The sequence below is a fragment of the Cervus canadensis genome, chromosome 1 (assembly GCF_019320065.1).
Source record: "Cervus canadensis isolate Bull #8, Minnesota chromosome 1, ASM1932006v1, whole genome shotgun sequence".
NCBI lineage: Eukaryota > Metazoa > Chordata > Mammalia > Artiodactyla > Cervidae > Cervus > Cervus canadensis.
The window spans coordinates 108,869,123-108,883,292 of NC_057386.1; the positions used below are offsets into that span (position 1 = coordinate 108,869,123).

Here is a 14,170-nt window from a genome sequence, read left to right on the forward strand (position 1 = left end):
CTGGAGTGAGCCAGGTGCCCTGTGGGCCCCGAGGACACAGCAGACTGGCACAGCCCTGCCTCCCTCCCCGAGGACAGGTCCCTGCAGCACCGCCGCCCCAGCCAGGGCTCCGGGAGCCCACCACGTCCTGCCCCCGCGGCTCCAGCAGGCACACCCCGCCCCACCCCGGTCCCCTCCATCGTGGGTCTGCGCAGCTACAAATCCTGGGCCTCCTCCGGAAGCTGCCCCCCTGCGGTCCTCCAGACGGCGCCTGGCCTGGGGCAGCATCCCAGGGGACGGAGCTGAGCCTGGTATGTGCCTGCCTCAGAAAGCCTCAGCGGGGACACCGGTCCTGGGAGCCGGCTTCTGAGAAAGGACTCGCAGTGGGAAAGGCGTCCCTGCTGGAGACTGCTCTCAGGAACGCGACACAGCAAGCTCCTGGCTGCTGGCCTGAGCTGGCCAGAAACTCTGGCGTGGAGGCCGCCCGCGGGACGTGGGCCCCGGGCTGAGTTCAGCGCCCGCCTGGGGGGCCATCAGTGGGCTCAGGGATGCCAGGGGCTAGAGCCCCCACTGCCTGTTTCTGCCCGAGCATCCTGTCAGGGGCACCACGGCGAGCCCACAGTGGCTCCCAGGGGCCAGGTGCACATGCAGGCGGGGGCAGCCCCTCCGGAGTGGGGTCTCCCAGCCCCACCGTGCAGAGGTCTATGACCGCCGTGGTCCTGTCTGGGCGGGGCCTGGGCACCCTGTGCACCTGAAGGCCTTAGGTGCCTGCTCCAGACTGAACCGGGCCCCGCGTGTGAAGGCCATGAAGTCCACCAAACTGCAGAGTCAGGGGCACGGGAAGGAAGGAGACCTCAGGGCGCAGCTAAGACATCACAAGTTTGCTAACCTTTTAAAGGCTCTTAGAAACAGAGTCTTTTTTCCCTGGAGAACTTGAAGTGACTCTTTTGTTTACTGCTTCTGCAACCAGCCCATCGATCATTTCAACAATGCTAAAAATAGCACCACGGCGGATGGACCCGTACTACGCCATGGCTGGGGTGTCCTCGGTTTGAACGCCCCCTTCTCTCCTGTCCCCTAGGTCCCCCTGAGCTGACCGGGGGTCCTTCACCCAACGTTAGGACGGTGCTGCTGCACTCACGGCCCCTGCCTCTCTCCCAGCGGCTCAGGAAGCTGTGCAGGCCTTGGAGAGGGACACACCTGCCCCTTGTGGCCATGTGCGCTCGGGCCCGCGCCCAGGGAGGCCATGGTCTGCTGCCCAGGCCACAGGTGCCCCTCATCCTGGTGGGCCAGCCCCAGTGTGGGGCCAGCACCCGCCTCACCCTCCCACCAGCCACGGCTTCGGCACGAGACAGCGTGAGGCCTCATCCCTCCCCTGGCCCAGACTGGGAGTGGGGTCCCGGCCCAGGCGCCTCCCCTGCTGGCACCTCCGTGAGGTGGGACTGCCCTTCCTGCTGCACTTGGGTCTGGGGCCCCGGGACCTCTCAGCACAACTGGCCCTGGCCCGGCACAAGTTGGCTCCGTACCCAGCAACACGCGCCTCGAGGTGTGGGCAGAGGGACTGGTCACAGCCGGCTGAGCCAGGGACACGGACGTGGCGGGACCAGCCTTGGACAGGCCGTGGGCTGCTGCCAGCAGCGGCGTCCTCTCCGGGCCGGCCTGGCCCTGGCCCCAGCGGGTGCCCGGGGAGGGGGACATGCGGTGTGTGCGAGCAGCACCTCTTCCCTGGGCTGAGCCTGCGAAGGCCCTGCACTTGGGGCTGTTGTCGGGGGCGGTGCAGTGACTCAGCGGCAGGGGCGGACGCGAGCCCGCGAGGCGGGGCTGCCCACGGGCCCCCAGGTGTGGAGCAGGGAGGGCGGGGGGAGGGCGGCCGAGCCTGCCGGGGCTCTCGAGGGCAGGAGGGGGTCACGTGTGCCCGCCAGACACCACTGGGGAGCTCCGGGCCCTGGAGGCCACATCCAGCCAGCGCAGCGGTGCTCTCCCCGAGGCGCGGGTGCCAGCCGAAGCCTGGCCTGCATGCTGGGCACTGTCTCTGAACTCAGGGCCCTTGGGCAGGAGCTGGGCCTGGCCCTCCCTAGCACCGGCCTCTGCAGCCGGGTGGGGCTGGCAGACCCCTAGTCACCAGCCACTGAAGGCGGTCAGGGTGGGACGGATGCCTGCCGAGAAGCACAGGCACCAGGGACAGAGTGACTCCTCTTCCTGCTCCGCCCGCCCGGCAGGGGCTCCCGGTGGGCTCCTGAGCAGGGGGCCTTCTACCAGGGCCCTCAGGGAGCACTCGGCTCCAGGGCACAGACCCGTCTCGACACAGAGACACCCCCTGACGATCGTGTCTCCTGTTGGTTTCAGCAGCGTGGAGTCGGGACATTCAGGACCAGCAGGCGTGGGGGCTGCTGCATTTGCCAGGGCCCCGGGGCAAAGGGGCAGGCCTGGGCATGGGAAGGGGCCCGTCGCCCTTGGCTCGCCACGGGCAGGCCGAGATGCAAGTCGGCTTTGGTTCTGAGAGTCCGGGCAGCAGGGCAGACGGGTCGGGCATGTGTGGGAGCCCTGGGTGCCAGGAGAGGCAGCCCCGGGAACGCGCACTCCCGCATCAGTAGAGTCACAGCCTAAGACTGGGAGAGGGCAGGCGCGGGCACCAGGCCCCACAGGCAGGCCCAGGGGTGCCTGCGGACGGTGACATCCGAGTCTCAGGCTGCCCCCCCTGAGCCGGAGCAAGGCCCCCGCCCTCTAGCCAAGCCCCTCTGGTACCAAGAACCCCCCTGCACCCGTCAAGCCCAGAGCAGGCCACCTTCCCATCCTCAGGGCCCAGAGAGTGCTGAGGGCTCCCGCCCACCCGTTGTGACCACCTGCCGGGGCAACGCCTTGCCGGGCGTGGGCTGAGAGGGGTGCAGCGACCAGGGCCCAGCCCCAGGTGCCGCGGGTCCCTGCAGCCTGAGCTGGGGCAGGCCCGAGAGCAGGGGCGGCCAGCGCCTCCGCTCTGCGGCCTCCCACTCGGGTCCCTGCCGGCTGCCGGCACAGCCCAGAACGCAGGACGCGGGAAGAGTGCCTGCTGGGCTGCTCCCACCGCTTCCTTCACTCAGTCTGGAAACTGGGTTGGAACAGGAAAGGAACCTGCTTGCTAAAATCAGTGAGCATTTTGGGGAAGAAGGGAGCGCCGTCTTTGGCTTCGTTACCATGGGAATGTTTCTGAATTGACTACCGGGGAGAGAGGTCTGCCCTGGACAGAGCAGCCCCACTCCCGCCATCACAGGCCTGCCACCAGACGTGCACACGCCTGCCCAAGGAGCCCTGGGAGCTTCTGGGCCTCAGAGACGCGCCCCTGGCCTCTGCAGCCCCTCAAGACTGGCACTGGCTCAGGAGGGCACCGCCGGCAGCCCCAGTCCCGCCTCGCTGCCTCCTGCCGGCCTGTGTGCCCACCCTGGGCTCCCTGCTCGCTGCATGGTCATCCTGAGGAGCCACCAGAGTCACGCGGCCACACGCTGTCTGCCTGTCCCTCCCTGGGGCCCAGGCCAGACCGTGCCAGGCGTGCAGGGCCGTGGGGCCTCAGCCAGCAACGTGCAGTGCTCCTGGGTCTGCTCTGGCAAAGGCCCGGCCGGTCTGCCTGTCGGGGTGGGGCTGGGGCCTTGGGCTGGGGCCACGGCCGCCCCAGACATGAGCCTGGGCCAGGATCCAGCCCACCTGGGCTCAGTCCACAGATGGGACTTTCCAGGGCAGCGAAGGGGTGGGTGGGAGCCGGGGCCCCGGTCAAGTTGGGGGCGGGGGGGTGGGGGCTGGACATGCGCCAAGTCCAGGCCTCTCCCTCAGACACTGCACGCGGTCTCTGCCGTGGGGCCCCCAGTCCCCTCCAGCCCGCGTCCTGGCTGGGCAGCACCTCCTGCCTGTGGGACTCCTCGACGGTCCCACGCTCTCCCTGCGCCCCCAGCCCCGAGGCCTGCCCGTGGGGCCCACGGCAGCGGGCCGCACCAGGAGCATGTGGTGTCAGGTCCCCAGCCCCGCAGCAAGCTCGAACACACGGCCACGGGTGGCCTGCAGCCCTTGGGGAACGTCCCCAAGACTCAGGGTCAAGACACCACCACCAGAAAACACCCCCCGACTCAGACACGTAGGCGTGCCTCCTGAAGCTGGACGACAGACCCGTCTGATTCTGCACACAAAGACACCACCACCAGAAAACACCCCCCGACTCAGACACGTAGGCGTGCCTTCTGAAGCTGGACGACAGACCCGTCTGATTCTGCACATGCACACTTGACCGGCGCAGCAGTCGCTGCTCCCCACGATGCTGCTGAGGAGGCAGGGCGCCCAGGGCTAGGGGTACGGTTGGGCTCAGCCGTGCGACTCAGCTGTTGGTAGCCGCGGTGTGGCCCTACGCAGCTCAACAGCTGTCAGACACTGCCCATGAGAAGCAGGAGGTGGGTCTCCCAGCCCCGGCCCCGAGGATGAGGGGGCCATGATGGCCCTGCCGGCACCTCCTCAGGGCCAGCCCCCAGGCCTCCGCCCCCCCCCCCCAGGCCAGGGCGGTAACCCCACTGGGAGGGAGAAGAGGGGTCGTCCTGACCCCCAGCCCCGTCAGCAGGCTCCGCAGTGGGCAGGCCGCGGAAGGACACCCACGTGACGAGGGGCGGTGGCTGCAGCCTGGGCATCTGGGTGGGAGGGAGGCCCTCTCGCACTGCAAGCCCCCGGTACCACCCAGAGTGACTGTGGGTTCTGTCCACCACTTGCCTACGAAACACTCTCAGGGAGAGGCTGGCAGGGACAGGCTCCCAGCTCCAGAGCCCCGCTCGACCCCAGGTCACGCCTGACTAGAAGCGCTGTGGACCCAGACACCCCCAACCTGGCCGCCTCTCAGCTCAAGAGCCAGCATCTGCTGCACCCTTCCAGACCCAAGACCTGCCCCCCCCCCCCGGCTCCGGCCCAGGCCAATCCTGCCGTCCAGTTTCCCACAGCGTGACAGGGCACCAAGGAAAACAGGAGAAAGCAAAGCTCAGAGGATCTGTGTAACATGCCAAAGCCACCCCCTGAGGACAGGGGGGCAGAACGGCGGACCCGGAGGTGAGGGGGCAGCGGGCAGACCAGCGGTCTCTGCCCGCAGAGTGAGGGAGGGAGGCCCGGCCGGGGGCAGCCGTGAGCACCCTGCGTGGAGCACCAGGGGGCACTGAGCCCAGCACTGGCCACACTCGCTTTCTCTGCAGCAGCGCTGCCCCAGTAAGAACCCCAGGTGCCCAGGCCCCCAGGGGGGAGCAGAGCGCGGGCCTGGGGCCCCTTGCACGGAGCCCCCTGCGCAGCCCCGGGGCCCCGCCAAGCTCTGCAGGCCTCTCCACAGGTGCTGGGAGGGGCGGCCACCTGCCAGGAGTCTCCCGGCAGGCAGGGCCCGCTCCCCAGCCTGGCGCGCGCCCGCCTGCACCACCCCGCAAGGCCTCCGAGGACGCCCTCCCCCTGGGAACGCCTACCCCGGGGTCAATTCCCACGCCCGCCGCCCATGACAGGTGCCGGCAGCCCGCAGCCGCGGAAATCAACAAGGCAAAGTACTCACGTTGAAGAAATTGGTCTTGTTCCTCTCGCAGAAGAGCCCCTGTGCCGGCATGTGCTGCAGCTGTTGCCACGGGATACCACTGCCTAGCAACACGTCGCGGGCCCACTGGAGGTTCTGGGGAAGCAAGAAGTAGGTTGGGAGTGAGTGTGTGGGCAGCTCCGGGCACCCACAGGGAGGGGGGGCGGTCCCCTCCTTGCAGGCTGCACCAGCCAAGCGGCAGCGCCTGCAGACAGCCGTCCTGCGGCGCCCACGGCCCTGGCTTAATCAGCTGGCCACGGGTGTGTTTCCGAGCTGGTTTCTTGCCCACACAGCTGACCTAGGAAAGCGCGGCCTCGGACTGCCCAGGGAGGGCACAGACGGGGATGTCTTGCCCTGACCAGCTGTGCAAGATGCTGCAGGGACCCAGCACTCCACTGTCTGCCGGGGTCCACCAGCAGCCCAAAGGGTCCAGGCTGACTTGCCAGGCTGTGGAGGACAGCCTGGAGCCCGGGGAAGCCGGGCGCTACAGGACACCAGGGGAAGCATGTTTGCAGGGAGGAGGCTCTGTCCGGGGCTCAGTCCGCTGTTCTCTGGCCACGGTACCTCTTGGTGGATCCAGGGAGGGCGAGGCCTGAAGACCAGGCCCTCAAGGGGAGCACAGACTGGGCTGGTCTGTCAGCCTCCTGCAGACAGCTCCTGGGAGCCAAGAGGCTGCAGCATGAGGCCGTGCTGTTGAAAACACTCCCGCTGCCCCCAAACAGGCCTGCGGGTGCCCAGGTCTGCTGGCAGAGGTACATGCGCGTGCCGGCCCATGTGGGGACGCCCCGCAGCCCTGGGGAGCAGACCAGCCTCTCCAGGCCTCTGATGCCCACATGGAGGATGACGGTGGCCACTGGGACAATCCCAGGGCCAGGAGGCCAAGGGGAAAGCTGCTGTCTGCACACCCCCTCCTCCTCCCAGGAGCTGGCCTGCTCTGGCCTTAGAGACATGAGCCTCTGCCCTGCCCCACCCTCCCCCTGCCAGGCTCCCAGGGAGGTATCCCTGAGAGGCCAGTGTCTCCCCCGAGGTCCCTCCTGGGGCTTACAAGGCCAGTGGCACGTCTCTACCTGGCAGGCAGCATGAACTTGCCTGTCCTCACACACCTGGAGCAGAGAGGCCTCGGGCCCCGCCCCGCCCCGCCCCAGTCACAGGGGTGGCGCCCAGCTGAGCCTGAGGGGCAGGGCTGGCCTGTGCTCAGGGGGCCGAGGCCCCTCCCTCACCTCACGTGGCTCAGGCCCCTCTGCCAGCCTAACTCTCTGTCACTGGGCATCGCCTCCTGGTGACACGCCGGCGAGGGGGAGCTGCTGTCAGGGAGCCGCCGCGGCCCAGAGGGGAGGATCCCCGAAGTGGGCAAGGCTCAGGAAGGCTGGGGGGCGCGGGGAAGGCCCCGTGGTGGAGCACGGGTGGGGCCGGGCGGGCCAGGCAGGGCCCTCTTCTCTCTGTCCTCGCCCGGAGGCCCAGGGGAGCCGCTGCTTCCGGGTGGGGTGCAGGCTTCTTTCTCAGGACATCCAGTGACCCGGAAGGGCCAGAGAGGGCAGAGGATGGCAAGAGCAGCCCGGCGCAGACTCTGCGACCCCGGGGAGAAGCAGGGACCCCGCCTGGGGAGCGCCTGCTCGTGGCCTCTGGCTCCACAGCCCCGTGAGGTTTTTGCGCACCTCCAGGCGGGCAGCACCCAGACGCCTGCGGGGCAGTGGCAGCCCAGTGTGGTTTGGGCCTGCATCCCCTCACGCATCGTCGCATGGGGCGTCTCTTCTGCTGCTGCCTGGCCCTGTGTGTGTCTTCTCGGAGAGATGTCTATTCAGGCCCTTTGCCCATTTTTAAGTTGGGCTGGTTTTTAATTAACGAGTTATGAGTTCTTCATGTCTTCTAGATACAAGTCACTTGTCAGATGCGTGATTTGCAAATCTCTTCCCCATTCTGCTGACCCCTTTTCACTTTGACAGTATCCTTTGAAGCACAAAAGTTTTCTGTTTTGATAGTGTCTGGCTTACTTATTTATTTTTGGTCACCTGTGCTTTTAGCGTCATATCTATGGAATCACTGCCTAATTCGAGGTCACGAAGATGTACATGTATGTTTTCTTCTAGGAGTCTTATGGTTTCAGCCCTGAAATCGAGGTCTTCGATCCATTTCAAGTGAATTTCTGTACACACTGTGAGGGCGTCACCTACTCAATGGACATGAGTCTGAGCGAGCTCTGGCAGTTGGTGATGGACCGGGAGGCCTAGCGGGCTGCAGTCCATGGGGTCATGAAGAGCTGGACACGACTGAGCGACTGAACAATGCAGACGCCGGCCTCCAGCTGCACTCTGGCTGCCCAGCGCTCTCTGTTGAGAGGATACTGTCCTTTTCTGCCACGAAAGGACTGTGGCAGCCTCACCGAAAATCAAGTGACCACAGACGCACCCGTTCACTTCTGGACTCCCAGCTCGCCTGCGCTGACCTTGGATCGACCCCGGTTTTCCTTGTAGCTGTAACACAGCACATAACGTGAACCCCACCAGAGGCGCCACTTTCAACTCAGCAGCTCACGATGCCGCGCCTTCACGCCGTGGCACAGGCGCGTCTCAAGCCCCTCTGGGACTCTTCGCCTGGCCAACCTGAATCCCGTCCTCATTCAACAGCAGTTCCTGGCATCGTCTACTCTCTATGAATTTGACTGCTCTGGGACCGCACGTGCATGGAGATCTACTGGATTTGTTCTTTCTGTCTGACTAATCTCACTGAGGACATCCATGTTGGAGCAGGCATCAGAATGTCCTTTCTTTTTAAGGCTGAATAATATTTCACTCTGCTTTGATTACTGGAGATTTGCAGTGAGCTTTGACATTGGGATGTGTGAGTTTTCCAGGTCTGTCCTTTTCCAAGACTGTCTAGCTCCAGGACCAGGTTGTAACCCGCTCAGTCCTGATCCCTCGCGACAGGTGGGGACCCCGGTTCCCCGGGCGAGCCAAAAGCAGCAGGCTGGTGGAGCCACACAGAGTCACTCTTCAGTGAAGACCAGGACCCCTTGCTGAAAGGTCTCTGAGTGGCCCATGTGGACGCTGGGAGCCACAATTTTACGAGTAATGCCATGGCCTAGGACTCAAACTCCTGCCACGACCATGCCCTTGGAGAATCACAGAGCAGCAAGCACTGGACTGAGGTGTGGTGACCTTCCTGGGGTGCGGGAGCATCTGGGAGCCTGTGTTCTCAGGCGTGCCCCGCAACGTGGGCCAGCAGGGGCCGCACCTTGGGGGACCCAAGGCGGGGGTCCAATGTATAGCAAAGCTGACCCTGGGCTGGAGAGCAGCCTCGGGGGATGTCAAAAGTCCCCAGGGGTGAACGACTACAGAAGGGCTGGGAGGGCCGCAACCCTGGGCGGTGCCGACACAGAGGAGACGGGCTGTGGTCCTCAGGTGGGGCACTTGGGCAGGACCCGAGGGGTCAGAGGCTGGCCCCGCTGGGGCCACACTGCTCCAGGCAGCCACACAGCCACGAGCGGGGAGCACGGAGGTGCCACCACCACACCCACAGGCGGGCTTGACGAGGAAACGGACTGCTGCTGAGTCCACACGGCAGGAAGCGTCTGTTATCTAACAGCTGTGTGGGAGGTGGTCACCACTGGCCAGAGATGGTCCACCAAGAGCTCTGGCCGGGCCCCAGGATGGCAGGCTGCCCGACTGGGCCCGGTGCTCAGCCCGCGAGGCAGCGAGGTGTTTGAAAGCCACCCAGCAAGGCCTCTGTGCAGAGCAAACAGCAGCCTGCAGGGCCCCCAAGTGCTGCAGAAAGGGAATGTCATCTCGGGGAAGCAGGCAGCCGGGCAGGACACGCGGGGACTGAGGAGCTGCAAACGTGCGGTGTGGCCCCACAGAACAGACAGCTGGGCAGCCTCGTCTCTGCCACTGGGCCCACGCCCATCAGCCTAGCACAGGGGACCCACCTGACCTGGGCTAGTTTGCAGAGGAGCACGCAGCCAGCAGTGAGCAGGGACAGGCCCACGGTGAGTGCGGGCGGAGGCGCGGTGGAGATGGCCTGGGACCCGGGAGCCAGGCTGCCCGACATTGAGCAAAGAGGACATGAGCCCCGACAGTCACTGTTGTGTGTGCAGATACACACCAGTGCAGCCTTTAGTTTCATACCAGCAGAACTGTGGACAGCGCCCCCGAGTTCTCTAGCTGACATAAGTGTGGTTTTCCACTTTTCGAAAGCCCGCCCAGCAAGGTCACAGACTGAGGAGCCCGCACGACCCAGCCCCAGGCCAAGGTTAAAGCCATTTGGGGGAGTGGGCAGGCACCCGGGAATCCCCAGGGCCTGCGTCGCAGCCCCGCTCTCCCTCCAGCAGCCGGTGACCGACCCTCCCTTCTTGGGGCGTCTCACCCCCAGGTCCCATCTCAGCTCTGCTTCTGGAGGAGGGGAGGGCACCTGCAAGCCCCACAGACTGCTCCTGAGGAGCTTTATTCAAACCCAGGTCTGCTGGGTGCAAAAGACTCGGCACAGCCAGGAGCAGCCAGGCGGGCGGGGGCATGCAGCGGGGGCCGGGAAAGCCAGACGCCCTGCAGCCCCCACCCAGCTGCAGTGCCCGTGTGCCCTGCCCCGGGGAGCCAGCCTGCCGCACGCACAGCCGCTCTGCACCGCGCCGCACCCCCACAGCAGCCGTCAGGGGGCTTCCCCGCCACAGCCAGCGCCAGGCTGTCTCAGGCTGCCTGCCCTCCCTGCCTCTTCAGGCCCCCAGCATGGGCCTCTGGGGGAAGCGGCTCCTGAGCCCGGGCCTTCCTGAGCAGGGGAGTCAGACAAGAGTGGAGGCCATAGCCAGACCCCGGGGCCACCCCGCCGGCTGCTCACCCGCCTGGGCAATTCCCTCCCCTCCCTGCAGCTACCATGACCTCTCTACCCGCGGGCTCCGAGAACAGTGCTTTCCTCCAGCCCCAGCGGCACCCCAGTCTGCCTGCGCCCCACCACTTTCCCTGTGGGATTCATCACCATGGGACCTGCCTCATCCGCTCTCTGGTGTCTGCAGATCTGCCCCGTGAGAACACAGCTCTGGGGGCTGTCTCCCCAGCTCCTCTGGGCGAGTGGGGAGCCCAGAAAAGGACGAAGACAGACCCCACTGACCCCACTGACGCTAAGCGCCCGCACAGAAGGCCTGGTGGGAAGCGTGGGAGCCCCTACACCCGGGGCCCCGCTGCTGAGTCTACACCGTCCTCCTGCAGAGCTGGAGGAGGCCGCCAGGGCTGCAGACAGCCAGGAGGCCCAGGCGAGCCGTGCCCCCTCCCAGCCACCCTCGCCCACGCGAGCCCGGGGCCGTGGTGGGCGCTCACCCGGTGGGTCCTGCTGTGGGTATAGAGGAAGGCCAGCCGGTAGAGGCTCTTGTAGTGCTGCGGGAAGCGTCCGAGGCAGAGGCGCAGCGAGGCCACGCACTGCTCCGTGAGGAACTGCCGCTGCTCCTCCGCCCCGGCAGGCAGCCCCTGAGGGAAGGCCAGTAGCTCCCCGGGCGCGTCCACCCGCTTCCTGCCATCCCCCGGGGCTGGCCCGGGCGTCTGGGGCTTGGCGGGGCCGCTGGCGGGGCCCTGGGGGTCGGCGGCAGGCTTCTGGCTGCCCGGCTCGGCGGCCCGGGAGCCCTCCGTGCTCTCCGAGGACTCCTCAGCCTTCCCTGTGTTGAGAACGAGGGGAGCGTCACCTCGGCTTTGGTGCCCTCCCCGTGGCCATCGGCACCGGCGGCAGGGATGCCGATCACAGGGCAGGGCAGGGCCGGCCCTGCAGCAGCGGGTCTCTGCCCCCAGGGCCCCGCTGAGGCCTCCGTGGCTTCCCGTTTCCTCCCTGACAACACAGGACACCCCAGCTGGTGTGCAGCAGAGGGCGGGGCTGCGAGCGGGGCGCGGGGTGCCCCTGCACGGGGCACAGGCTGCCCACCTCCGGGCGGTGCGGGGCACGACGAGGCGGTCCGCAGAGGGCAGGCGTGGCAGCACCACCCAGGGCAGCACCTGCTCCAGGCTCAGCGCCCCCGCCCCAGGCTCCCCTCCATCTCAGGGAAAGACCAGAGGAACTCGGTGGCCAGCCCAGTACACCCCCCACCCCCGATCAACGCCCGTCCCTGACCCTTCGGGGGACACCTTTTCCCACCCAAAGGGGTGTGGTGGCAGGGACGGGCAGCAGGCAGCAGACAGCTGGGGGCCTCCCTGGCAGGCACGGCTCTGGCCACACCCACACGTGAGCCCCTGAGCCCAGACTCTCCCATCCAGGGCCTGTGTGGCGACTCTGGAGCCAGGGCTGGACCCCGGAGACAGACAGGCAGCGTGGGGGAGTGGTTAAGGGTGCAGGGTAAGCCCTCTGGACCTCAAGTACTTGTCTAGTAAATGAGAACAGCCAGTGCTTTTCTCGGGGATGCGAGGCTTGGCTGCTGCTGCTGTCTGCTAAGCAGCTGTGAGCCCCAGCCGGGCCAGCGTCAGAACACTTTCAAACTCCACAGCTGGCCAACCAGCCCTGGCCTCAGAGCACGGCCAGGACTGTCCGCCTGCCTGCAGCCTCCCAGCAAGACCAGAACTGGGGCTGACCACTGGCTTCCAAGTGGGGCCTGGGGACCCCAGGGATGGGGAGCTGGGCAGACCCCAGGGCCAGATCAGGGCCCTGCTGAGAAAGGGGGGGTGGGCAGCGTTAAGACCAAAAAGCAAGCACATGTGATGTACAGGACAGCGTGTGGGTCTGCACGGGCCCGGGGGTCTGAGAAGGAAACACGTGTGACACACGGGACGGCGTGTAGGTCTGCATGGGCCCAGGGGTCTGACCAGGCCAGCGTCACCAGTGCTCACCGAGCGTCATGCACCTTCCTGAGACGCTGCGTTGAACCCCACAACCCGCAAGCAGGCCTGCGGTCACTCCCACCCTTTGGGAGAAGCACCGGGGCCTGGCCTGTGAGTGCCTCGGCCGACCGCGGTCCCGGGCACTGGTGGAGGCGCCGTGGCAGAGGCCAGGGCACTCCCAGGACACCCGGCTGTCTGGCCGCGCCAAGTCAGGGCTCCGTACCTCTCTCCTCTGTGGCCCCCGGAAGGTCTTTACCAGGCAGTCCTGCTTGGGAGCCGGGAGCGGGCGGCCTCTTCTCTGCGCAGGGCCTCCGGGAGCCCTCCTGGGAGCCGGCGGGCTCGCTGAAGAAGTCCTGGGTGGAGCTGGAGTCCGACAGCGCCACGGCCGTGCTGTCCTGGCTGCGCTCTGGGGGGAGGAGAGCGGCGGGTGAGCCACGAGCGGGGCCCAGAGGGGCCTCCCGGGAGCCTCCCGCAGCTGCTGCTCATGGCCCGGCCCGGCCCGGCCCGCCCCTCTGGGCGCATCGAGCCCCCCGCCAGAGGCAGCAGGCCCCCAGGGCTTCCCCGGGGAGCGGTGCTCCGGTGTGGGTCTGACAGCTGGCTTTGGGGGACAAGCTTGCGCTTGTAACATCCCTGGATCCTGCAGCGAAAAGGCTCCCGCCGCAGCCGACTGCGAGTTACCGGTGTGACGCGTCAGAACATGGGGTGGGAAGGAGACGCGCGCAGTGGCCGTACGCCACCACAGGGCGGACACCGTAACAGGCACACGTAACCGCGAGGGTCAGGACTCGGCCAGCGCTGTTAGCCAACGTGTGGTGGGTCTTCAGTGACCCGCCAGACACCTGGGCTCACACACCAGGTGGGGGCGCCCGGGGTGCCTCTCCACCTCTCCGCTGCTTGAGGAGGGGAGCGGAGACGGGGGACCCCTCCCGGGGTGCGGGCCACAGCTGGGGGAAGGCGTGGAGCCCTGGCGGGACCTTCTCCGCAGGGGAGCAAAGCCTAAGGCACCAGGTCACACAGGGCAGGTGAAGACCCACGGGAAACACCTTCCCCCGTGCGAGGCCCTGGGCCCCAGTGCTCCCACCCCGAGACGCAGGGACCCGGCCCGCTGGCTGTGCGGCGGCACCCAGACTGCAGAGGACCGCCGGGCCCAGCCCAGGCCGGCAGGTGCCGACTCCAGAACGAGAACTCTGCTGCAGGGGAGGGGCGAGAACGCAGAGGAACCCCCCGAGGGGTGCACAGAGGCGCAGAGTGAGTGGGAGGCAGAGACAGACCAGTGGCCCTGAGCACAGCCAGTGTTGGGGAGCGGGCGTCCGGGGCGGGGTGCACCGAGGAAACCCCAGCAACGGCAGGGCCCAGCCCTGCCCGGCTTCCACCTCGTCTGCCTCCCGCCCCTGCTGCCGGGGAGCACAAAGCAAAGCCCATTCCGGGCGTGAAGACGCGCCCTTCAGCGTCTTCTGTCCTACACGTGCTATCCCGAGTCCATGAGAAATTCAAGACACACACACAGTCACAAAAGCAAGAAGAGCGCTGTCAAGAAACAAAATGATAGACACGATGAGGTCTGGGAGACCCGCTCCTCCTTCCCATGGTTACTTTCTCTAAACCATCACTGTGTCTACAGAAGAACTGCAGCCACGCAGTGCAGGCTGACCACGCTCAAGGCAGGAGCCTGACAGAGGGGAAGAGCACGCCGCCCATGAAGCGGGACCGTGTCACCCAAGGACAGACTTCAGTCCCTGAAGACGTCTCCCCCAGTGCAGATGCTATGCTACTCTCTAAAAAGCCTTGTGAATAAACCAATCGGAGATGAAACACTACCATCACAAAAGGCTGCAACTCAGCAGGGACAGGGAAATGGCCTGAA

At 66.5% G+C, this 14,170-nt stretch overlaps 1 protein-coding gene across 5 annotated transcripts in view; it reads right to left on the reverse strand.

The window, feature by feature from the left end:
* CABIN1 (calcineurin binding protein 1) overlaps positions 1-14,170 on the reverse strand; it is a 70,799-nt gene that overhangs the window by 18,399 nt on the left and 38,230 nt on the right. For 4 of the 5 annotated variants that reach the window (XM_043434671.1, XM_043434672.1, XM_043434674.1 and 1 more), the window contains exons 27-29: positions 12,530-12,712; positions 10,828-11,159; positions 5,510-5,623 (exon numbers count right to left, since the gene is read on the reverse strand). In XM_043434671.1, the coding sequence (XP_043290606.1) occupies positions 5,510-5,623; positions 10,828-11,159; positions 12,530-12,712 (629 nt within the window). The remainder of the gene's footprint in view (positions 1-5,509; positions 5,624-10,827; positions 11,160-12,529; positions 12,713-14,170) is intronic. The other variant, XM_043434673.1, reaches the window with a different exon arrangement.